The sequence below is a fragment of the Triticum aestivum genome, chromosome 4D, assembly GCF_018294505.1.
Source record: "Triticum aestivum cultivar Chinese Spring chromosome 4D, IWGSC CS RefSeq v2.1, whole genome shotgun sequence".
In the NCBI taxonomy this organism is placed as follows: Eukaryota; Viridiplantae; Streptophyta; class Magnoliopsida; order Poales; family Poaceae; genus Triticum; species Triticum aestivum.
Window position 1 is genome coordinate 349,609,052 of NC_057805.1, and position 24,403 is coordinate 349,633,454.

Here is a 24,403-nt window from a genome sequence, read left to right on the forward strand (position 1 = left end):
ATCAATCCGTGGGAGGCGTAGGATGAAGATGGTCTCTCTCAAACAACCCTACAACTAAATACAAGAAATCTCTTGTGTCCCCAACACACCCAATACAATGGCAAATTGTCTAGGTGCACTAGTTCGGCGAAGAGATGGTGATAAAAGTGTAGTATGGATGGTAGAAATATATTTTTATAATCTGAATAAATAAAAATAGCAAGGTAGCAAATAGTAAATGGGCACAAAAATGGTATTGCAATGCTTGAAAATGAGGCCTAGGGTCCGTACTTTCGCTAATGCAATCTCTCAACAATGCTAATATAATTGGATCATATAACCGTCCCTCAAAGTCCGATGAAGAATCACTCCAAAGTTCCTATCTAGCGGAGAACATAAGAAGAAATTATTTGTAGGGTACGAAACCACCTCGAAGCTATTCTTTCCTCTATCCAAGAGTTCATACTAAAATAACACCAAATAATTTCAGATTCGTAATACTCAATCCAACACAAAGAACCTCAAAGAGTGCCCCAAGATTTCTACCAGAGAAACAAAACACGAGAACGTGCATCAACCCCTATGCGTAGATTACCCCAATGTCACCGCGGGAATCCGCGAGTTGAATGCCAAAACACATATCAAGTGAATCAATATGATACCCCATTGTCACCACAAGTATTCATGTGCAAGACCTATATCAAGTGCTCTCAAATCCATAAAAGTATTCAATCCGATAACAATGAAATCTCAAAGGGAAAAACTCAATTCATCACAACAAGATAGAGAGGGGAAAACACCATATGATCCGACTATATTAACAAAGCCTGCGATACATCAAGATCGTGACATCTCAAGAACACGAGAGAGAGAGAGAGAGATTAAACACATAGCTACTGGTACAAACCCTCAGCCCCGAGGGTGGACTACTCCCTCCTCATCGTGGTGGCCGCCGGGATGATGAAGATGGCCACCGGAGATGATTCCCCCTCCGGCAGGGTGCCGGAACGGGGTCTAGATTGGTTTTTGGTGGCTACAGAGGCCTACGGCGGTGGAACTTCTGATCTAGGGTTATTTCTGATGGTTTCTCTATTTATAGGATTTTTGGCGTCGGTTTCACGCGAAGATGGGCCTCGAGGTGAGCACAACCCACCGGGGTGAGCCTGGCCCTCCCACGAAGCTTCGGGGGTGTCTTTTGTTCCAAAAAAACCCGTCAAAAAGTTTCAGCTCATTTGGAGAACTTTCATTTCTGCACAAAAAAACAACACCACGGTAGTTCTGCTGAAAACAACGTCAGTCCGGGTTAGTTCCAAAAAATGATATAAAGTTGCTATAAAATGATTGTAAAACATCCAAGAATGATAATATAACAACATGGAACAATACAAAATTATAGATACGTTGGAGACGTATCAAGAAGTGAGTGGGAGGAAAGTAGAACTTGATGAGGTAATCGTACCTTCTCTAAAATTGGAAAGTAGCACATCAGAGAAATTCGTTCCCGTGATGCCTACACCAACTAGAGAGGAAGCTAATGATGATGATCATGAAACTTAGGATCAAGTTACTACTGGACCTCGTAGGTCGAACAAAGCACGTTCTACACCAGAGTGGTACGGTAATCCTTTCCTAGAAGTCATGTTACTAGACCATGGCGAAACTACGAACTATGAAGAAGCTATGATGAGCCCAGATTCCGACAGATGGCTTGAGGCCATGAAATCTGAGATAGGAACCATGTGTGAGAACAAAGTGTGGACTTTGGTGGACTTGTCCGATGATCGGCAAGCCATAGAGAATAAATGGATCTTCAAGAAGAAGACTGACGCTGATGGTAATGTTACTATCTACAAAGCTTGACTTGTCGTAAAAGGTTTTCGACAAGTTCAAGGGGTTGACTATGAATAGACTTTCTTACCTGTAGCGATGCTTAAGTCCGTCCGAATCATGTTAGCAATTGCTGCATTTTATGATTATGAAATCTGGCAAATGGACATCAAAACTGCATTCCTCAATGGATTTCTAAAAGAAGAGTTATATATGATGCAACCAGAAGGTTTTGTCAATCCTAAAGGTGCTAACAAAGTGTGCAAACTCCAGCGATCCATCTATGGACTAGTGCAAGCATCTCAAAGTTGGAATGTACGCTCTGATGAGGTGATCAAAGCATACGGTTTTATACAGACTTTCGGTGAAGCCTGTATTTACAAGAAAGTGAGTGGGAGCTCTGTAGCATTTCTAATATTATATGTAGATGACATATTGTTTATTGGAAATGATGTAGAATTTCAAGATAGCATAAAAAAGGATACTTGAATAAGAGTTTTTCAATGAAATACCTCGATGAAGCTGCTTATATATTGGGCATCAAGATCTATAGAGATAGATCAAGACGCTTAATGGGACCTTCACAAAGCACATACCTTGACAAAGTTTTGAAGAAGTTCAAAATGGATCAGTCAAAGAAAGGGTTCTGGCCTGTGTTGCAAGGTGTGAAGTTGAGTCAGACTCAAAGCCCGACCACTGCAGAAGATAGAGAGAAAATGAAAGTCATTTCCTATGCCTTAGCCATAAGTTTCTATCATGTATGCTATGCTATGTACTAGACCTGATGTGTGCCTTTCCATAAGTCTGGCAGAGAGGTACCAAAGTAATCCAGGAGTGGATCACTGGACAGCGGTCAAGAACATCCTAAAGTACCTAAAAAGGACAAAGGATATGTTTCTCATTTATGGAGGTGACAAAGAGCTCATCGTAAATGGTTACGTCGATGCTAGCTTTGACACTGACCCGGGTGACTCTAAGTCACAAACCAGATACATATTTATATTGAATGGTGGAGCTATCAGTTGGTGCAGTTCCAAGCAGAGCGTCGTGGCGGGATCTACATGTGAAGCGGAGTACATAGCTACTTCAGAAGCAGCAAATGAAGGAGTCTGGATGAAGGAGTTCATATCCGATCAGGTGTAATACCTAGTGCATTGGGTCCAATGAAAATCTTTCGTGACAATACTGGAGCGATTGCCTTGGCAAAGGAATCCAGATTTCACAAGAGAACCAAACACATCAAGAGACGCTTCAACTCCATCAGTGAACAAGTCAAGGAAGGAGACATAGAGATTTGCAAAATACATACGGATCTGAATGTAGCAGACCCATTGACTAAGCCTCTTCCGCGAGCAAAACATGATCAGCACCAAGACTCCAGGGTGTTAGATTCATTGCAATGTAATCTAGATTATTGACTCTAGTGCAAGTGGGAGACTAAAGGAAATATGCCCTTGAGGCAATAATAAAATTGTTATTTTATATTTCCTTATGCCATGATAAAGGTTTATTATTCATGCTAGAATTGTATTAATCGGAAACCTTAATACATGTGTGAATACATAAGCAAACAACGTGTCCCTAGTGAGCCTCTACTAGACTAGCTCGTTGATCGAAGATGGTTAAGTTTTCCTAACCATGGACATGAGTTGTCATTTGACAACGAGATCACATCATTAGGAGAATGATGTGATGGACAAGACCCGTTAGCTTAGCATAATGATCGTTAAGTTTTATTGCTATTGCTTTCTTCATGTCAAATACATATTCCTTTGACTATGAGATTATGCAACTCCCAAATACCGGAGGAATGCCTTGTGTGCTATCAAATGTCACAAAGTAACTAGGTGATCACGAAGATCCTCTACAGGTATCTCCGAAGGTGTTTGTTGAGTTGGCATAGATCGAGATTAGGATTTGTCACTCCGATTATCGGAGAGGTATCTCTGGGCCCTCTCGGTAATACACATCATAAGCTTGCAAGCAAACGACTAAGGAGTTAGTCACTAGGTGATGTATTATGGAATGAGTAAAGATACTTGTTGGTAACGAGATTTAACTAGGTATGAAGATACCGATGATCGAATCTCGGGCAAGTAACATGCTGATGGACAAAGGGAATTACGTATGTTGTCATAACGGTTCGACCGATAAAGAACTTCGTAGAATATGTGGGAGACAATATGAGCATCCAGATTCCGCTATTGGCTATTGACCGAAGAGGTGTCTCGGTCATGTCTACATAGTTCTCGAACCCGTAGGGTCCGCACGCTTAACATTCGACGACGATATAGTATTATATGAGTTATGTGATTCGGTGACCGAATGTTGTTCAGAGTCCCGGATGAGATCATGGACATGACGAGGAGTCTCGAAATGGTCGAGGGGCAAATATTGATATATAGGACGATAATATTCGGACACCGGAAGTGTTCCAAAGGGTACCGGATACATATCGGGCCACCGAAAGGGGTTCCGGGCAACCCCGGCAAAAGATATGGGCCTTATGGGCCAAGAGGGAAAACGTACCAGCCACCAAGGGTGGTGCGCCCCCCATATGGGCTGAACCAGGGGAGAAGGAAAGAGGGGAAGAGAAAGGAAAGGGGGGATTCGGCCTTTCCCTTCCCTTTCTCCCCCCTCCTCTTTCCTTCCCCCTCCGGCTAATATGGAAAGGGGGGCGCGGTCAAGGGGGAACCCAAGTAGGATTTGGTCCTACTTGGGGCGCCTCCTAGCCTCTCCCCTCCCCCTCCCACCTATATATATGTGGGGGCGCCCCTAGCACACACCAGACAATTGCCTAGCCGTGTGCAGCGCCCCCCTCCATCGTTTACACCCCCGGTCATATTTTCGTAGTGCTTAGGCGAAGCCCTGCGGAGATCACTTCACCATCACCGTCACCACACTGTCGTGCTGACGGAACTCATCTACTACCTTGACGTCTTGCTGGATCAAGAAGGCGAGGGAAATCAACAAGCTAAACGTGTGCAGAACTCGGAGGTGTTGTACGTTCGGTACTTGATCGGTCGGAGCTAGAAAAAGTTCAACTACATCAACCGCGTTGTTAAACGCTTCCGCTTACGGTCTACGAGGGTACATAGACACACTCTCCCCCTCGTTGCTATGCATCTCCATGGATAGATCAGTGCGTGTGCGTAGATTTTTTTTTTGTTTTCCATGCAACAATTCCCAACACATTGTTGTGACCTTCGTCGTCAGAGGAGGATAGGACAACGACGTACAGTCCCTCGCCTTCCGCCTCAACGGCGTTCGCTGCACACAGAGTCACCGCCCTCCTCTGCTCTTGAGCTGCGGCCTCTTCTTCAGCCGCCCGTCACCTGACAGCCTCTGACTGCGCCGTGGATAGACGCGGCTAGTACCACCTGGTCGAGTTGCTGCTGCATCGCGCGTAGGGCCTCCTCGACCTAGGGAGTGAGCACGCCAGCATCATACACAGGAGCCGGAACGTCTTCCTCGGCCTCATCCTCCACACCGTGGATGTCGAGGTGCTCATGCATCGCCTCGAAAGCCACCTCCTCCTCAGGCTCCCTGCGGTTACGAGATAGCTCGGACAGCGTGGGCTCGACCTCAGAGTAGTTGGAGTTGGAGCCCGAGCCCACCGAGGCAAGACCACGCCAGAGTTGGATCCCACCCCGAAGTTGGAGCCCGTCGCCTCTCCGGAGTTGTAGCCGCTGCTGGTGCCGAGCACCGGCACCCTGGGGCAAAGACCTCCCGTGGAGATCCTTGCGGTCTATTGCTGCCTCGCCATGGCGGCTGAACCAGATTTGGATTGCGCGATGCGTGGAAGCAATGGAGTGACGTGTCGGTGAAACGATGTCGGACACCGGTATTTAATCAAGGGAGTGCAGGGAGTGAAGTGTCAGTGGCGGGAGATTGTTTTCACGACATCTAGAATTGGCGAGACTGCCCGGTGGCGGGAAGGGTAGCGGTGGTGGCAATAGGGCACCGCTGCGTGGCTTTGCCCTCTTAATGGCAGGCATACGGGCGGCGGCGGAGTAGAGAGAGCTGCAACTTTTGCAAAAGACCCCTTGTTGACTAAACAATACATAACAAGAGCCTAGATAGACTGGTTACTTTTCAAATAACCCCCTGGTTGTGAAGTAAGTGCCTGAAATAAGTTATAAAATTGGGTCCTGCCATTTTTCATCCAAAGTAGACCACATTGGATGCACACTGCCCAAGTTTCATGAATTATCTAGTTTTATTTCTATATTTCTTCCATTTACTGAATTTTTAGAGATTGATCAGAACTTGCTCAAATTTGAACTACATGTGGCATGTATCTTGGTCTTGAAAATTGGCAAAATCATGTTTAGCTTTTGAATTGGTGGTGTAGGAACTGGGCACAACCAAAGTTGAAATTCCCAACCATCTGGCAAGATTGGTCAACCTAGCAAGTTTGACCAAATTTTGAAAAAAATCAATGAAAATGGAAAAAACCTAAAAAATGAAATTCTTGTGCATGGAGCCCTTTTGTGTGAACTAGTTACTAGGAAAAATCGTAGACTTGCAATACCACAAGTTTGAAAAACATACCTTCACAAAATGGCCTATGTACTATGAACTTGTATGGATTTCAAGGCATATGTTGCTACTTATGAGCTGCGTTGGGATTTCCGCGAAGATGAGAGGATGATGCAATACAACAGAGATAAGTATTTCCCTCTGTTAAGAATCAAGGTTATCAATCAAGTAGGAGAATCACGCAAGACCTCGTGAACATCACCTACACAAAAGAAGAAATACTTTCACCCAACGTGATCAAGGGGGTTGTCAATCCCCTTGGCGGTTAATTGCAAGGATCAAGTGTGATAATGGTAGATAGATAAACAAAAAACACAAAATAAAATAACGGTAAATAAATTGTAGCAAGGTATTTTTGGATTTTAATATATGATAAAAATAGGCCGGGGGCCATAGTTTTCATACATGCTTCTCTCGAACAAAAAGCATACAGTGGGTAAACAAATTGTTGTTGGGCAATTGATAGAAAAGCGCATAGTTATGACGATATCCAAGGCAATGATCATGTAAATAGGCATCACGTCCGAGACAAGTCGACCTACTCCTGCCTGCATCTACTACTATTACTCCACACATCGACCGTTATCCAGCATGCATCTAGAGTATTAAGTTCATAAAGAACGGAGTAACGCCTTAAGCAAGATGATATGATGCACACAAAGTAAACTCAAGCAATATGAATAAACCCCATCGTTTTATCCTTAGTGGCAACAATACAAATACGTGTCTTGTCCCTTTCTGTCACTAGGATATAGATCACCACAAGATTGAACACATTACAGAGCACCTCTCCCATTGCAATATAAATTAAGCTAGTTGGCCAAACCAAACAGATAGATCAGAGAGAAATACAAAGCTATAATAATCATGCATAAAAGAGTTCAGAGAAGACTCAAATAATATTCATAGATAATCTAATCATAAACCCATAATTCATCGGATCCCAACAAATACACCGTGAAATAAGATTACATCGAATAGATTTCCAAGGACATCGAGGAGAACATTGTATTGAAGATCAAAGAGAGAGAAGAAGCCATCTAGCTACTATCTATGGACCCGTAGGTCTGTGGTAAATGTTGGGGAATGTAGTATTTCAAAAACAATCCTACGATCACGCAAGATCTATCTAGGAGAAGCATAGCAACGAGCGGGGAGAGTGTGTCCACGTACCCTCGTAGACCGAAAGCAGAAGCGTTTAGTAACGCGGTTGATGTAGTCGAACGTCTTCACGATCCAAGTACCGAACGTACGGCACCTCCGTGTTCAGCACACGTTCAGCATGATGACGTCCCTCGAGCTCTTGATCCAATTGAGGACGAGGGAGAGTTCCGTCAGCACGACGGCGTGGTGACGGTGATGATGAAGTTACCGGCGCAGGGCTTCGCCTAAGCAATACGACAATATGACCGAGGTGTTAACTGTGGAGGGGGGGCGCCGCACACGGCTAGGAACAATTGATGTGTGTTCTAGGGGTGCCCTCCCCACATATATAAAGGAGGGAGAGGGAGGGAGGCGGCCTTGGGCGCGCCCAAGTAGGAGTAATCCTACTTGGGCCCCTAGTCCAATTCGCCCCCTACCATATTTGGACAAGGGGGAAAGGAAGGAGGGGGTGGGGAAGGAAGTAGGAGTCCTACTTCATACTTTCCTTTTCCTCCTCTCCTTTTCCTTTCTCCCCACGTGGCTGCCCCTACACCATCCCCTTGTGGGCTGGTGTGTTCCCTTACTTGGCCCATTAAGCCCATATCTTTGCCGGGGGTTGCCCGGAACCCCTTCCGGTGACCAGGTATCACCCAGAACACTTCCGGTGTCCAAATACCATCGTCCTACATATGAATCTTTACCTCTCGACCATTTCGAGACTCCTCGTCATGTCTGTGATCTCATCCAAGATTCCGAACAAACTTCAGTCATCAAATCACATAACTCATAATACACATCGTCATCGAACGTTAAGCTTGCGGACCCTACGGGTTCGAGAACTATGTAGACATGACCGAGACACATCTCCGGTCAATAACCAATAGCGGAACCTGGATGCTCATATTGGCTCCTACATATTCTACGAAGATCTTTATCGGTCAAACCGCATAACAACATACGTCATTCCCTTTGTCATCGGTATGTTACTTACCCGAGATTCGATCGTCGGTATCATCATACCTAGTTTAATCTCGTTACCGGCAAGTCTCTTTACTCATTCCGTAATGCATCATCCCGCAACTAACTCATTAGTCACATTGATTGCAAGGCTTATAGTGATGTGCATTACCGAGAGGGCCCAGAGATACCTCTTTGATACATGGAGTGACAAATCCTAATCTCGATCTATGCCAACCCAACAAACACCTTTCGGAGACACCTGTAGAGCATCTTTATAATCACCCAGTTACGTTGTGACGTTTGATAGCACACAAGGTGTTCCTCCGGTATTCGGGAGTTGCATAATCTCATAGTCAGAGGAACATGTATAAGTCATGAAGAAAGTAGTGGCAATAAAACTCAATGATCATAATGCTAAGCTAATGAATGGGTCTTGTCCATCACATCATTCTCTAATGATGTGATCCCGTTCATCAAATGATAACACATGTCTATGGTCAGGAAACTTAACCATCTTTGATTAACGAGCTAGTCTAGTAGAGGCATACTAGGGACACTTTGTTTTGTCTATGTATTCACACATGTATTAAGTTTCCGATTAATACAATTCTAGCATGAATAATAAACATTTATGCATGATATAAGGAAATAAAATAATAACTTTATTATTGCGTCTAGGGCATATTTCCTTCAGTAAACTACTCACACATCATCGAAAGGGCGGCAAGATTGATGTAGAGGCCCTCCGTGATTGATTCCCCTCCGGCAGAGTATCGAAAAAGGTCTCCACATGGGATCTCCGAAGAACAAAAACTTGCGGCGATGGAAAAGTATTTTGGGTTGATCTCTGTTGGTTTCCTGATTTTAGAGAATTTATAGTGGTGGAATTAGGTCAAACGGATCCACGACGGGCCCACAAGGCACTAGGGCGCGCCTAAGTGCCTTGCCGTCTCCTTGTTTCTCATCCGGTTTCCTCCCGAAGCTTCTAGGTCTCTTTTGTCTAGAAAAAAATCATCAAAAAGTTTCATGGCATTTGGACTTCATTTGGTACTAATTTCCTGGAAAACCAAAAGCGGGCAAAAAACAGGAACTGGCACTTGGCACTAAGTTAATAGGTTAGTCCCAAGAAATGATATATAATTGCATATAAAACATACAAGATTGATACTATAATAGCATGGAATAATAAAAAATTATAGATACGTTGGAGACGTATCAAGCATCCCCAAGCTTACTTCCTTCTCTTCCTTGAGTAGGTAAATGATAAAAATAGGATTTTTGATGTGGAATGCTACCTAACATGTTCATCATGTAATCTTTCTTTTATGGCACAAATATTTATATCCGAATGATTCAAATCAATAGTCTATATTTGACATAAAAACATCAATACTCAGGCATGCCAACAAACAGTTATGCCTTTAAAAATATCAATGCTAAAGAACGCTATCCCTACAAAATCATATAGACTTTTCATGCTCCATCTTCTTAACACAAAGTATAAATCATGCACTACCCAGTGTCAGCCAAGCGATTAGTTCATACTTTTTAATGTGCTTCAGCTTTTTCAACCCCCACACAATACATGAGCGCAAGCCATGGATGTAGAACTATGAGTGGAATAGAGTATGGTGGTAGAGATGATATGGAGAAGACAAAAAATGAGAAAGTCTCACATTGACGCGGCTAATCAATGGGCTATGGAGATGCCCATCAACTGATGTTAATGCAAGGAGTAGGGATTGCCATGAAACCGGTGCACTAAGAGCTATAAGTGTATGAAAGCTCAAAAAGAAAACTAAGTGGGTGTGCATCCAACTTGTTTGCTCTAGAATACCTCGGGCATTTGAGGAAGCCCATCATTCGAATATACAAGCAAAGTTCTATAATAAAAAAATCCCATTCGTTACATGAAAGTGGCTACATAGGAGACTCTCTATATGAAAAACATCATGCTACTTTGAAGTACAAGTGTGGAAAAAGATAGTAACATTGCCCTTCTTTCTTTTTCTCTCAGTTTTTTGGCGGACTCTTTTTGGCCTATTATTATTATTATTATGTCCTCACTTGGGACAATGCTATAATAATGAATAATGATGATCATCACACTTCTATTTACTTACAACTCAAAATTACAACTCGATACTAGAACAAATTATGACTCTATATGAATGCCTCTAGCGGTGTACCAGGATGTGCAATGATCTAGCGTAACATGTATAAAAAATGATGTACGGTGGTTGCGCCACAAATACTATGTCAGCTATATGATCATGCAAAGCAATATGACAATGATGATGTGTGTCATAATAATGGAACAATGAAGATGCATGGCAATATATCTCGGAATAGCTATGGCAATGCCATAATAGGTAGGTATGATGGCTGTTTTGAGGAAGATATAAGGAGATTTATGTGTGATAGAGCGTATCATACACTGGTGCAGAGACGTGCTATACAAACGGGTTTAACCCCCTTTCCGTGACAGAGTTTTAAACCGTCGCTTTGCTGGTGTGGGCGATAGGGGGGGTCCTTCCCGCATGACCCAAAAACCATCGGGGATAGGTCCTCCGGTCACACACGCTGGGCAAAATGAGCTCGTGTGCGATCGGGCGAGGCATCAGAGACAATTATGCAGGTCCAATCGTTTCCGTTCATATGTACATCCCACATAGTGAATCCCAGAAAAACATTTTCGTTCGTATGTATATCACACATGATTTTTTATGTGCAAACGTTTGTGTAAGGTGGCCTAACACAAACAGTTCTTTGGCCGAAGTCGTGTGTGATTCTTCATTGATCCAACACGCCTACTTTCTAAAAACCGTGTGGGTTGTTTGAGTTCATCGCCCACGGTGTTATCTGAGAAACCGTCTGCAATAGAAAGCCCCAATAAGCAAGCTAATTGGCTTATTACTGATAATCCATTTAGTAATCAAATTGATATTTCTTATAAGACACACCATATATTTCATATCCGTCTTACGACAACCAGGATTTCATTATTGAATTACATCTGATAGCTTTAGCACTCAGTTACACCACACACATACATTTATCAAAGAAAATCAAAGCACACACCACCAAATGTGAAAGGAATTAGATGAGTCCAAGCCTAATTTGTGCGCCATGCATTGGATGTAGTGTTACCACGGTATATGGCGCATGAGTATAGGACGGGGCAAGCACGAAGTCGAAACGTTGAAGGATCATGCAAATCGCCATCTTGGCCTCAGTAAGCGCAAAATTCTGGCCGATGCAAATCCGTGGTCCCCAGCCGAATGGAAGAAACGCGCCTGAATTCCTGGACGCTTTGGAGATCCCCTCAGCGAACCTCTCCGGCTTGAATTCATGCACATCGCTTCCCCAAATGTCAGGGTCATGGTGCATGAGTAGTACGGAGAGCTCAATCATCATGCCAGCTGGGTACCTTTTGTCTCCGATTAGCACCTTCTTGCATGTCTTCCGGCTAAAATGAATGCTTGGAGGATACAACCGAAGAACCTCATAGAGGATCATGGTCACCTGAATGCAAATTACAAACATATAAGACTAGGGGGGCTTATACCTTCAATAGGGAAGTTGGTGTCATCATATAAAGGATCAAAAAATGAAGTACTTCTGGCAATTAAATATTTACCGTTTTAAGTCGATTTAGACCTTCATATCCAGGTTTGTTTTTCCCAAATAAACCTAGGACCTCCTCCCTTGCACGGTCCTGCCACTCCGGATGCATGCTTAGAACGATCATGGTCCACATGAGTAGTACCGATGTTGTCTCCATTCCTGCAAAGTAGAACGTCTTGCACTCCTCGATGACATCTTCATTTGTCATCCCCATGCTGGATTGACCATTGTCATATGTGTGCCTCATGTTTGACTCTAGCAATAACCCAAGTAAGTCATCTTTGGTGCTTTCTCCTTCCTTGATCGCTTTAGTTCTTTTCGCAATTAAACCGCGTAGAATCGATTCAACCTCGTTGTTGACCTGATACATCCTTTTATTGTTTGGGGTTGGCAAAGATCTGAAATATAGCATGCACTACCCGTTACAAACAATGTTCCTCGTTAAGTTATTACTCCCTTCGTCCGAAAATACTTGTCATCAAAATGAATAAAAAGAGATGTATCTAGAATTAAAATATGTCTAGATACATCCCTTTTATCCATTTTGATGACAAATATTTCCGGACGGAGGGAGTACAAGTGTAACTGTAATTTCAGTTCCTCGCATAAAGAAAAAAGAAAACTGTAAATTCAGTTGGTAGTAACTCACAAGTAGCCGGGAATAAGAATCCTCCGAATGTTTGCGATGAGGCGCTCTGCTTGCTCGGTTTGCAGCTGAAATATCTTCATTCCTTCAAGGTAGCTGCTGCCGAATGCGGTGCGGGAAATGACATCTCCGGCCAGGTTTTTGAGCTCTGGCCAAATATCCAGCTCGTGCATACCTCCACTGGAGCCGATGGACTCCGTCCATCTGCCCACCAACTCTTCGCAGCACGCCGAAAACTCTGGCAGCATGCACTGCAGAGTCGTATTCCATTCCACATGTCAATTGTATAGCAGTAAATGGTTCTCGGAGAATATGCACTGAAACTGAAACTGAAACTGAGACTGGTACCTTGATCTTCTCCAGATGGAAGGCAGGGTTGAGGAGCCGCCGGTGCTTGACCCACTTCTCGCCCTCGTGGTTCAAGAGGCCGTTGGCGAGCAGCTTCCACAGCGCCGGGAACTTGGGCTTCTCGAAGTGCCCGGACTTGTCGGACAGCACGCTCTTGGCAAGCTCGGGGTCGGCGATGGTTACCTTGGGGATCGGGCCGAACCACGAGAGGCTCACCTTGCCGTGCTCCCGGACGGAATCGCAGAGGAGTGGTGCCACGCGAGGGGCGATGTCGTGGCACCGCAGCGGCAGCGGCCTCGACCAGGCGTCCTTGTTCCGCCGGCCCTGTTCCCTGAGGTCGCCGGTGAGGAAGCGGTAGGACGTGCCGCGGAGGCCCTTGGACCGGAGCTCCCGCTCGAGGCACCGCGGCCGCCACCACAGCCGGTGCAGCAACCGGCAGAGCTGCCACAGGAGCGCAAGGGTCGGGAGCAGGAGGAGGCTCCGTCTCCATGGCACCGAGGCTGCAGTTGCAAAGAACGCTCCAAGAACCATAGCTCTCAAGTCTCGACTCGGGCGAAGAAACCCAGCAATGGAAGCTGATGTGATGCTGCACATAATGCACGGTATAGGCATGAGGTTATATATATAGATGGATGGAGCTGCACATGTGCGCCATCAACATCATTTGACTAGCAAGAGAATAATGCTATCACCTTCACTATCAATACGACAATACCAAAGCTGTCGCAGTCTCATCTGGACTTTGACTTGGTGCTATGGCGAAAAGACACACAAACCATTCTACCCATCACCGTGCTTGCCACGGAGCCAAATTAGATTCACGTTCCATGATTGGCACCTTTGACCTGAATCTGCCTCAGTTCATTATCATGGCACGAAATTGTTATGTTTGCCAGCTAAATTTATCATCTTCACCTCAACATAAATTGCCATAAAAAACATTGGATTGCCATGCCCAAAAATCTGACATTCCGCTCTTTTTTCAAGATTATGGCCATATCTTTGACAATACAAACACTAGTGCGTAGTGCCTAGTCTTAGAAAATACTCCGGCAACTACTCCACGCGCTTCGCCTACGACGTCCAGTTCGAAGACCACCCGGCGCTTGACTTCACAGCAATCATCTGGAAGGCTTGGGCCCCTGACAAGATGAAAGTCCTTTTCTGGCTGCTGCACTTAGATCGCCTATGGTGCAACGACAGACTCCAGAGACGTGGATGGACCAACAACTACTTCTGCCAGCTATGTCTCCACAACCTCGAGACTTCGTCACATCTGTTTTGGGAGTGCACCGTTGCCATTCAGGCCTGGAATGAGGTGGCAACCTGGCTCGGCTGTCATTCCTTCAGCCAGTCCACCTGGAGCACGGGGAGATCCACCGCCGAGAGGGTTTGTGTGATCATCGACGGAGCCAACCCAGGCACGAGGAAGGGCACCAGATCGCTGCTCACATTGATGGTCTGGCAAATCTGGTTAGCATCACTGTGGCCTGCCGCCGCGACATGGAGCAGTAGAGGATCGCCGGAGCCAAATGCATAGTGCACCCCTTCGGGGACGTGCCGTGAAAATAGCGAAATCAGACCCTCCTCGCCAGCTTACACACTCGTTAGGCTGACTATGTAATTTCTCCTCCATTCCACCGATCACTTGATTAGACTATGTATTTTTCCCGCTCTCTCCTGCTATGAAATGAAAGCCAGAAATGGCCACTTTCAAAAAAAGAAAATAAATTATACAAAATCAGCGACACTTAGTTTGAAATTAGGCAAGTAGTAGCTTAATAATTTGGTTGATTTGACCGGCCGCAAGGGAATTGAACGATGATCGCCGTCGGAGCAACCCGTAAACGACCACATTGCCTTATTTTGGCTTCCATATTTAAATTGTCTTTAAGATGATCACAAATAAAAAACGAAAACACAATCCGCCCGACGAATGAAGTTACATGCGTTTGATCGTCTCCGCGGGTGTCGGATTTGTTTTTTATCGGACGGTTGGCCGTCATTGCCATTCTATTGCAACTCGGACCCTATTGCAATCCATTCAACCGCAACAAGGGTCGAGCCGCCATCAGTTCGTCCCCGATGCATAATCTTGAGCGCCACCCCGTGCACGTGCCACCGTCCGATGGTGACACCCCGCGCCCGCCTCATCTTCCTCTTCTCCTCCCTCTCCCTCTAACCTCGCAGCCCCCTCTGCCCCTTTGTAGGTCGCGCCCATGGTGCCCACTCTATCTGAACTCGCGCGGGAGGCCACACTTTGCCACCACTCATCAGCTACCGAAACACTTCCTCTGCCATGCTTCTTCTCCACCCAGCGTCACTGTCCTTGCGAGACTCTGCGTCGTCGTTAGCAACCCCAACATCGCTCGCGCCCGACATTTGTCTCCGTCGCCAATGAACCTTGAGACCCCTAGCCGTCGCCTGGATCCCGAGCTGCGACAATAGACGTAGACGAGTCTTTCTGTAACAACGGCGGTGAACGACGGAGTGCTCACAGAGGTGACTTTTTTGCAGTATAACCTTTGTTGCAAAGAAAGATTTCTGCAACATCATCCATGTTGCGAAGTGGTGCTCAGCAGACGACGATGTTTTTGCAACGTCACCTCTGTTGCAAAGGTTTATGCAACATCGCCTTTGTTGTGATTATCATGGGCGCTTGGTCGCTTGATGGCGTCAGATATGATGGCTCGCGACCCAACTAATACTTAAAAAAACAGCAGACCAACACGTAGCATACCCCAATAGAAAAAAGTGCAATAAAGTTGTGAATCTTTGGAGCCGAACAACTTAGATATTAGATATTTGGATCATCTTAATCTATAATGTCTGTACACGACAACCAACATGTAATTGGATGATCAAGACTGTTATGGTACCCCATTCCGTCAAGGATAAGATTAAGGTCTTTCGCTTTGATATCTCATAAATATATGCATGTTTGTGAGTGTTTATGTTCGTACTGTGTTTATAGAAAAACTTTGTATGCCGATAACTTTTGGCATGCATAAAAATCAAAGGCGGAGGTTGCTTAGGAATAACATGCAACTATTTTAGGCAAAAAAAGGCCTAGAGATTTCAGGCTATGTCCAGGCTTGATAGTGTCGGTTTTGCGCAAAAACTGGCATGGGGATTTGACATGACATTGAGAGAACAGAACATGGAATTTGTGTGTAAGATTTACCATGATGTGCATACAATACGTACCATCATGCTCTAAAAAGTACACATCATGGCAAATATGAGGATTTTGTTCTTTTGAAAAAAGATGGAGAATTTAGGAAATTGAATCAACAATTAATTATGATCTAATCGAGACTAAATTTACCAACAAAGCTACTATCCAATAAACTTGCAGTGAAGCTGGTAACGGGGAAGACTAGTTTTGACATCACACAAAACAAAATACTAATGTTGCAGAGAACAACAGGCCAGAAAACTTACCTTGTTATGCTGCAAAACAACCCGGTAACATTGAGCAACGGAAGGCGAAACCCCTGAAACCCCTAGCAAGCTCTTACTTACAAGCAAGAGAGAGTGTGCTCATCGGAGAGGGCCGCAGGTGGAGAAGGTGTGAGTATGCAGGGGGCGGTGGAGGAGTCAGTGTTGCTTGTGCTGGTATTGGGGTTCGTGTAGGGCTAGGGCTAGGGCTTCGACTTGTGCGGGTGATGACGAGGGTGACGGAGGAGAGGTTGGTGATGGGTAGCCGCTTCCACCATGACTGTGGGCGCTGCAGCAGCAACTCGTCGCCTCCCCGGGCTCCGGTGACGGCAACCATCACCCACCCCACCCACATTTGTCTCCCACTCTCTCGGCGAAGCACCAGATGACCCCTTGCGACCCCTCCCATGAATGGGCACACAGCTGAGGCAGCGACCGACATGTTGGCCTGTGATGGGGCGGTCAACGATCACTGTAGCCCGCAGAGGCGCAGCTCCAGGCCCAGCTTGTTCCCCCGTGCCTCCTCCCACGATTGGGGTGAGGGGAGGAGGCCTTGCCACACGCGAGTAGGACGCACAGCGTCACCCTTCGCTGCTTCGCCGACGTGGGCCATCTGAACAGACCAACCAAAGCCCCCCTTCTAGTTCTCTGATGAGGTCCTCCCGTCGCCACATCCCCTGCATTCGCGACGCCACATCAACCCCGACATGCTGTCATCTTCTCCAGAGGTCTCTCGCTCGCGAATGGATAGAGGGGAATGAGACAAGTGGGTGAGGGGCGGTGGGTTAAAAGAAAGACCTTCGCGTTGTCCGCATAGGGGGCGAACAATTCAAGGAACGTGACGCGGATCCAAGATCCGTGCTCGTCATGGGACGGCTAGCAACGCATTCGCGCGAGGAGGTCAGAAAACTGACGTTCGCGCTTTAACATTTCCAGAAAAAAAAATCATTCGTTTTGGGAAGCGTTCGCCTGGTCCGGCTGGAGCGCAGCCCGGGTCAAAAGTCGACCACAACCAGAGGCATGCGCAGCACGGCGGCAAGCTTTCTCCTCCAAATTCGATTCGAGTCAACCGCGAGGGCGAGGGCACGGGCGGGCGCATTCGTCGGCCGCTGGGGGAAAACACCGCGGCGCACCGGACCGCACGCATCGGCGGGTTTCCTCTCCGCCGCACGCCCGCACCCCCGATCGACCCGAGGAGGAGGCGGAGGGAAGGCGACCGGGACCCATGTCGTGGCTCCGTAATGCGGTGCACCGCGCCGTCGAGGCGGGCGGCGGCGGCATCTCCCTCACCACCCGCACCGTCCGGACCGGTCTCGGCTACGCCGGGCAGGCCGTCGTCGGCGGCGCCAGGCTCATCAACGGCATCGTACGGCCCCGTAACACCAATACCCCCGCCTTGCTCGCGAATCAGCCGCTTCTGGTCATCGTGATTATTTATTGTCGTGCCTGCGACGCAGGGGAATCGCTACTACAAGAGCTTGAAGCTGACGGCCAAGAGGCTGGAGGAGGACGCGCTCTCCTGCAGAGGGGAGGAGAGGGTGCAGCTGCTGCGTCAGTGGCTCGTCGATCTCAAGGAGACGGAGCGCGCCGCCTCGTCGATGCCTGCCGACGGTCCCAATCAAACCGCGCCAGTCTTGGTGAGAATCTCTGCTCTGCTTTGAGTTTGACCCCACGTTTTGGACTGCATTGCGTGATCGCGTAGGAAACTGTGCGCGCTGCAGGATCTGTACGTGGATTACGAGAAAGCGGATGAGCCCATGACTTTTTTCCATGTCTTCCTCTACAGTCAAGCGCTCGAGTGCATTGTTCCGTCCATGGTGGGTTCCGTTTTGCGCAGTTCGATTACGCCAATGTGTCAGTTTCTGCCATGTAGCTTACATGGGTTAGTACAGTAATTTCAGGCAATTAACTCATTTCTATGGATCAGATTCATGAAGTTCCAACTGAGGAAGAAGTTTCACTACTCTCGGAAATTTTCGGGCATGTTCTTGACTAGTTACTTGTTATACATACTACTCAACTCTGTCCTTTTTTGGGGCTTGAAGGATAATCTGGAAGTTTTCACTCACATACTATTATGGTCTGTGGATGCTCCCTGCAGAATGTGTCTTAACGGAGGGGAGGATGTGCACAATACACTTCTGAGCAGCATATGTGACTTGGCAGACTTATTTTCATGTTACAGTGATGAAGTATTGGTGCGTTCCTGTCTTATTCCTCTCAAATATTAGACCATAGACTCGGGCATTAAACTAGTACAATAGTAGACCTTACAGTCGCAATTCGACATAGTACCTCATTTCAAAATATAAGGCAAACTTTGTTTCTTAAGACAAGTTTTGACTAAGAATCTCTTTGTTAATTAGTGGTTTGTGTCACATATGGGTTCATATAATAAGTAATTTATGCGGAAAAAAGAACATATGTGCATTACGAGTTCATGTTTGAATGATATGTACTTCTCTGTTATCTTCTTTTCAGGCAAAACGTGATGAACTGCTTCAGTTTGCTCAATGTGCTATCTCAGGAGTAAAAATAAATTCCGAAATAGCAAGGTTAACAAATTTGTTTGGGGAAATTGAGGAAGGGGCTGTTTCGGTCTCAACATATACGTGCTCCCTAATCTTAATTTGTTCTTAATTCCAGATTGGATAATGAGATCATGCAGCTGCAACAAGAGATAAATGCAATTGATGCTGTGCGAGCTAACACAACCAGGAACCGTAATAAAGCATCTCCGAGGGACCCTGAGGTAGGCCTTAATTTTGAGCACTTTCCCGTTGTACTTATGTTGCTAATATTAGCATTATGTTTTAAGAAAGCAATTGATATGGCTACCTTTCAGTTGTGCTAGCTGATTCTTTTTAGTGTGTGTGCTCAACTCATCTGGCCCGTGAAAACAAGAGAAATATAGCCTAAATTTTTCATGTGGTTGATTCGTAAGGTGGACTTTTTTCTGTTAGATTCAGGAGAGCAAATAGCATCGCGATAAAAAATGCTCTTATTTTTTGGATTTTGCTTTACTTGTCACCATTCTAGATGAAATGGAATGTTCAAAGATGATAAATCTTATATTTGCGCAAACACGTAACCTTTTATTATTATGCCCATTGGTAAATTCATGTTCGCTTGTTCTTTGGTTCCTTCTAAAACCATGTATGTGAGAATATGGCATACGAAAATTGAGATAATTGCCTATTGGATGAAATATTAACCATTCCTCAGCAAGAATACAGTTTCTGGTGTAGGCAATGTATGATCACATATTAAGTGCATGTTTTCTTAAAGAAGTGCATATAGTCTTTTGTGCATAAATTCCGAAATCCTAGGCCCTCAAGTCTTCAGCAGCTCACTGAAGTTATGTGTTCCATACTTTCATCCCATTAAGTACAGGTTGTCTTATACTATTTCCATTCCTCAATTATATACTCTTCATAGGACTAGATTCAGTGATTCGTTTCTAAATTCTGATACTCTTCATAGGACTTCAAAACTGCAGTTGCTGAGGTTCGTCTATGCTCCAGAATGGAAGACCTTGTATTAAAGAAGAAATCAATACACCCTGGCGACTCATTGGAGACTCATTTTCAGAAGGTATGATACTTCAATTAATTTGCCTTCCTGTTTTTGTTTTTTCCCTTTCTATTTTTGCTTCAGTTTCATAAATCTGGAATTCAGATTTAACACAGTAGAATATTTGAGCTTTTTTTATTTGTCTGAAGGCAAAACATCTCTCCTTGTGCTCCTTTTTGAATGACACATGGTTAGTGTCCCAATATTCTTTCCACAAAACATTGCAGGTCGATAAGCTGAAGGTTTTGTCAGAATCCCTTGCAAATTCGTGCACCAAAGCAGAAAAGCGTATAATGGAAAATAGGTTTGGGTCTTGAGCATTATCTGTGTTTTATATTTATTTATTTTCAGCAACTTAGCACATATTCATTTGGCAGAATGCGAATGCAGTGAAAGTATATTTGACTAATCTAGTAAGCCATAATTGCTATTACTTGAAAAGATATGTCAAACACTAGAAGATAAATTCAGAATGCGGGTGCACTGAAAAGTTATTTGGAAAAATCTAGTAACATTGCTGTAGTAATCAAGGCGCATTTTTACCTTCTTCATTTATTACAATATTTTTCTTCATGTTAAAGACACAGTTATATTACTTCATTGTACTTCTTTGAAATGAGCCTGTCTGCTTTATAGTGAAAATTTGTCGCCCTATGATTCACAATGCAGGCTGCAGAGGGAAGAATCTCTTACCTTCAAAGTTACGAAAACAAATGAAGTTAGTATAACTGAAAAGGTAACTTCGTTAGTCATCATTTAAACTATTATGGTACTTCGTGTACAATGAACTGTTTAAACGAGCCAAGAAGGAATTTATTGTGCATCCTGATGAACAAAGTTCTCTGATTTCCTCCCAAGTACCAAAAGTAATATTTTAACTTCACCATTAATATACATCAAACTGTTCTTGCTAAGGATAAACAAAGAAGGACATCTCACAAGCTCTAATATTTGTCTTCAATAGTCTTGTTCTGGTCATATGGATGGCCTTGTCTGATTTATTTTTTTGTATTTTTGTAAAAGGAATTAGAAGGTGAAATCTCTGGACTCCAGAAGCGACGGGGTCAACTTGAGGTAGAACTAAGCAAAGTATGACCGCCCTTTCCTTTTCCACTTTAATAAAATAATAGTCGCAATCCAGTTCTTTCGATCCATTTCAGTAATTTGCGGAACAAAAAATTCTGGTAATATCTTGCTTAAGTTTGGAATTCAGTAATTTTTGTTTCATTTTGGAGAGGTAAACGGATATGTAATTCACCTGGCAGAGTCTGTTGGGTCTGGAATTGTCTATTCACGTTGACCTATTGCACCAGAAGCTGCATCAACTCAAAATGGATCACATTAAACTATTTTAATTATTCTGTGATGATACATTAGAGATAAAGTTAATTGTACCTTTATACTGTACAGATCTTTTATGAGAAGATATCACGAGGAGATTTTTAGGGCTTAAAAATGAGCTACAATTGGATTGCAGCTTTGAATTATGACTTGCTATCTTAGTAGTATCCCACAAATGTAATTATTTTCTGGCATCTCAGACATAATAATGAGCAACATAATTGGTGGATCTATCTAATGATTGTGCTCCTTATACAATACGTTAAGTATAAATAATACATCTAGGGTCCTATTTCTCTTATATAACTAAGTAGGTGGTCCCCACAAACATATTTATCTCAACATGCAGCTATGCCACCTCAACAGACAACCATGCATGGGAAAAAGCCCACCATAACATGCAGCTATGCATGAAAAAATGCTCAATGTTTTAGTTGTATTATGCTGCTTATATTCAATAAATATTAATAATTACACAATAATCATATGTATTTTAGCTCTCGTTTACCTTATTTAGAAGTAAAGTTTAATGTTCAAATTCTAGGCTGATTGAAGGCTCCACAGTTTTTCGTCTTTGCTTATTAGGTTTACTCTTACTGTTCTGTAGAGGCTTAGGCTCTGATTCCATGAGAAGCTTATTTTTAAGAGTGATTCTGAAACTCAGATTACAGGTAAATACAAAACTGAATGCGACTATCGTGAAGCTTAAAAAAACTAGAGAGGAGAAAGACCAATTTGATGAAGCCAGCAATCAGATAGTGCTACACTTGAAAGCAAAGGTTTGGCAACTTTTTCTTTGTGAGTTTCTAGACTAGAAAATGCTTTAGGGAAGTAAGGCTTTTCACTTGCTCAGTGTTTCTGCTATACGCTTACTTTAGGAAGATGAACTATCAAGATCTGTTGCTTCCTCCAAAGTAGAAGCAAGCACTGTCCGAGCTTGGATCAACTTTTTAGAAGATACATGGAAGGTGCAGTCCTTATATGAAGAAATAAAGGAAAAACAGGCCAAGTATGTCGGCTCTTTCACTGAAAATCCCAATTGATGATTTGTGTGTACAAACATTTATTGACACAAGTTTGTTGCTTTGAATATTTGCTGATTGCAGTGATGAACTGGATAGATGTGGAGTCTGCTTTGTGAATTTGATTAAGCACCATGTTTCCGCATGCGTGGTACTCTTGACTTTTACTTTGAAAAGAAGTGATATGCAATGGAAAAGGGCCTTTTGCTACTACTTTTTTCATTTCATATTGTGTCTCAACTGGTTGTTTCTTTTGGTTCTCTATATAGGACGAGCTGAATACCTCTGTAGATTGTATAAAGACCTTTGTTGACAACTTGAAAATTTTCAGTGACAGGTATAGTTGTCATTCGTTAATCTAGTTTTGTTGTACAAGGGTGAAGATACCTGTTTTGCTTATGCTATTAGTTGCGTGGACAGATCAGTATCAACGGATGATGGAGCTCTGTCAAAGCAATCAAACCCACGTAAATACCTCGAGGAAGAATATTTGGAAACTGAGAAAAAGGTGACCATTCTTTACCCTGCTTCCTGAGACAGAAGATTCTAACAGAGGACAACAAGATCTCTAGTTACAGCTGACATCCAGAACAGTGTCTTTACGTTTATAAAAATTTCATTCCCTTGTGCTTTTGCTTCAGGTGGTAGCTGCATTCAGTTTAGCTGATAATATCAGAGCATTGGCATTTTCAGATCCAGAGCGTAAAACCAGGTAATTGCTGTTCATCAAGAATCAAGATAATGACCTTGTTCTCAGAATCGAAAAAAGCCCGGCTCTCTAAACATGTCTTCAACTTCACTCCTGCAACCACACTAAAAAAAGCAGTGCCAAACATGTATGCAGGCTAGATGATCCTGAGGTGAAAAATCTGTTTGCCAGCATCGACAGGCTGCGGGTCGAATTCGAGTCGGTTCCACGGCCAGTACTGCAGATCGAGATCAACGAAAAAGAAGAGGGATCGAGACGAACCCGATCGCCCTCCTCCAAGGGCGGCGGCGGCACGCCAACCCATTCAAGAACCGAGTCCCCGATCGCCGCTCAGCTCAGGACGCGGCTACCGTCGGAGTCGGACTCGGAGCCGGGGAAGTTCGACCAAGATTACAGGGAATACGGGGCGGACGACATCGGCGGATGGGAGTTTGATGATCTTGAAGGCGAGCTGCGGTCTGGCTTCTAGCAAAGGCCCGAATAGTTGATGTACAATCATTAGCACTGAAGATCGGGGTATGTATGTGATGTGTAGCACATAGTTGTCGTGTACATTATGATCTGCTTCATTTTCTCCTCGAAGACTTGTTCGCTGCACCCTGTGAAGGTCGCGTTGCCATCTGCACTGCACTGCACATATGTTGGGAGAAGAGCCGTTTACGATGTTTGATGCGTCCACATCTCCAGTGAAATTGACCATACTTGTAGTACGTACATCTCCAGTGAAAAGTCAACCTCCCCCTCTTTTACCCGTCTGCGTCTTCCTCCTCCTTTCAAGGCTTTGTTCTTTTCACCAGCTTTAGTTGACAGCGGAAAGACCAAAGATGCCGAAGATAATGGAAAGAAGAAAAGAAGCTCTCCACCCTTTCGCTGCCTGCGCAAAGGCGCTGCTTTTGCTTTGTCAACCTCTCTCGACTCACTTTTGTGTTGTTATTCATCCATACGTGCTCTTTTTCTTCAAAGAGTAAATAGTACTCCCTCCGTTCCTAAATATAAGTCTTTGTAGCAATTCCACTATAGACCACATACGGATGTATATAGATGCATTTTAGAGTGTAGATTCATTCATTTTGTTCCGTATGTAGTTTATAGTGAAATCTCTACAAAAACTTATATTTAGGAACAAAGGGAGTACGTACGTAGGTAATAATTCGTCTCCTCAGTTTACTATGCTTCATCCTGAGTTGAGTTCCTGACACCGTTTGCGGCAAGGGCCAAGGCACTGGTAGCTTTATTCATGCACAC

The 24,403-nt window shown here is 44.4% G+C and overlaps 2 protein-coding genes across 3 annotated transcripts; one reads left to right on the top strand and one right to left on the bottom strand.

Moving 5' to 3' along the window:
• Positions 1-11,383: 11,383 nt before the first annotated feature.
• On the bottom strand, positions 11,384-13,618 carry LOC123100014 (cytochrome P450 72A15). Its single transcript, XM_044522016.1, has 4 exons — positions 13,073-13,618; positions 12,728-12,975; positions 12,092-12,476; positions 11,384-11,976 (listed from the first exon to the last, which is right to left on the bottom strand). The coding sequence occupies exons 1-4, from the start codon at positions 13,601-13,603 to the stop codon at positions 11,551-11,553; spliced, it is 1,590 nt and encodes a 529-aa protein (XP_044377951.1). The 5' UTR covers positions 13,604-13,618; the 3' UTR covers positions 11,384-11,550.
• Positions 13,619-17,477: 3,859 nt separating this feature from the next.
• On the top strand, positions 17,478-23,758 carry LOC123097853 (uncharacterized). 2 transcript variants are annotated; one of them, XM_044519699.1, is made up of 18 exons: positions 17,478-17,879; positions 17,971-18,150; positions 18,235-18,330; positions 18,441-18,493; positions 18,615-18,711; positions 18,995-19,068; positions 19,160-19,265; positions 19,997-20,107; positions 20,314-20,390; positions 20,756-20,822; positions 21,110-21,160; positions 22,099-22,206; positions 22,306-22,436; positions 22,534-22,600; positions 22,719-22,786; positions 22,870-22,957; positions 23,091-23,161; positions 23,294-23,758. In XM_044519699.1, the coding sequence occupies exons 1-18, from the start codon at positions 17,739-17,741 to the stop codon at positions 23,625-23,627; spliced, it is 1,920 nt and encodes a 639-aa protein (XP_044375634.1). In that variant the 5' UTR covers positions 17,478-17,738; the 3' UTR covers positions 23,628-23,758. The 2 variants fall into 2 exon arrangements, with proteins under 2 accessions (XP_044375634.1, XP_044375633.1); XM_044519698.1 differs by having other exon boundaries at positions 17,479-17,879; positions 21,110-21,175.
• The last annotated feature ends 645 nt before the right edge of the window (positions 23,759-24,403 follow it).

Coding starts and splice junctions, on each gene's coding strand:
- LOC123100014 (XM_044522016.1), bottom strand. CDS start 13,603: ATGGTTCTTGGAGCGTTCTTTGCAACTGCAGCCTCGGTGCCATGGAGA. Junction 12,477..12,727: donor ATTCTTATTCCCGGCTACTT/GTGAGTTACTAC, acceptor GCTATATTTCAG/ATCTTTGCCAACCCCAAACA. Junction 11,977..12,091: donor GTCTAAATCGACTTAAAACG/GTAAATATTTAA, acceptor ATTTGCATTCAG/GTGACCATGATCCTCTATGA.
- LOC123097853 (XM_044519698.1), top strand. CDS start 17,739: ATGTCGTGGCTCCGTAATGCGGTGCACCGCGCCGTCGAGGCGGGCGGC. Junction 18,712..18,994: donor GTTACAGTGATGAAGTATTG/GTGCGTTCCTGT, acceptor TCTTCTTTTCAG/GCAAAACGTGATGAACTGCT. Junction 22,958..23,090: donor ATTTGGAAACTGAGAAAAAG/GTGACCATTCTT, acceptor CTTTTGCTTCAG/GTGGTAGCTGCATTCAGTTT.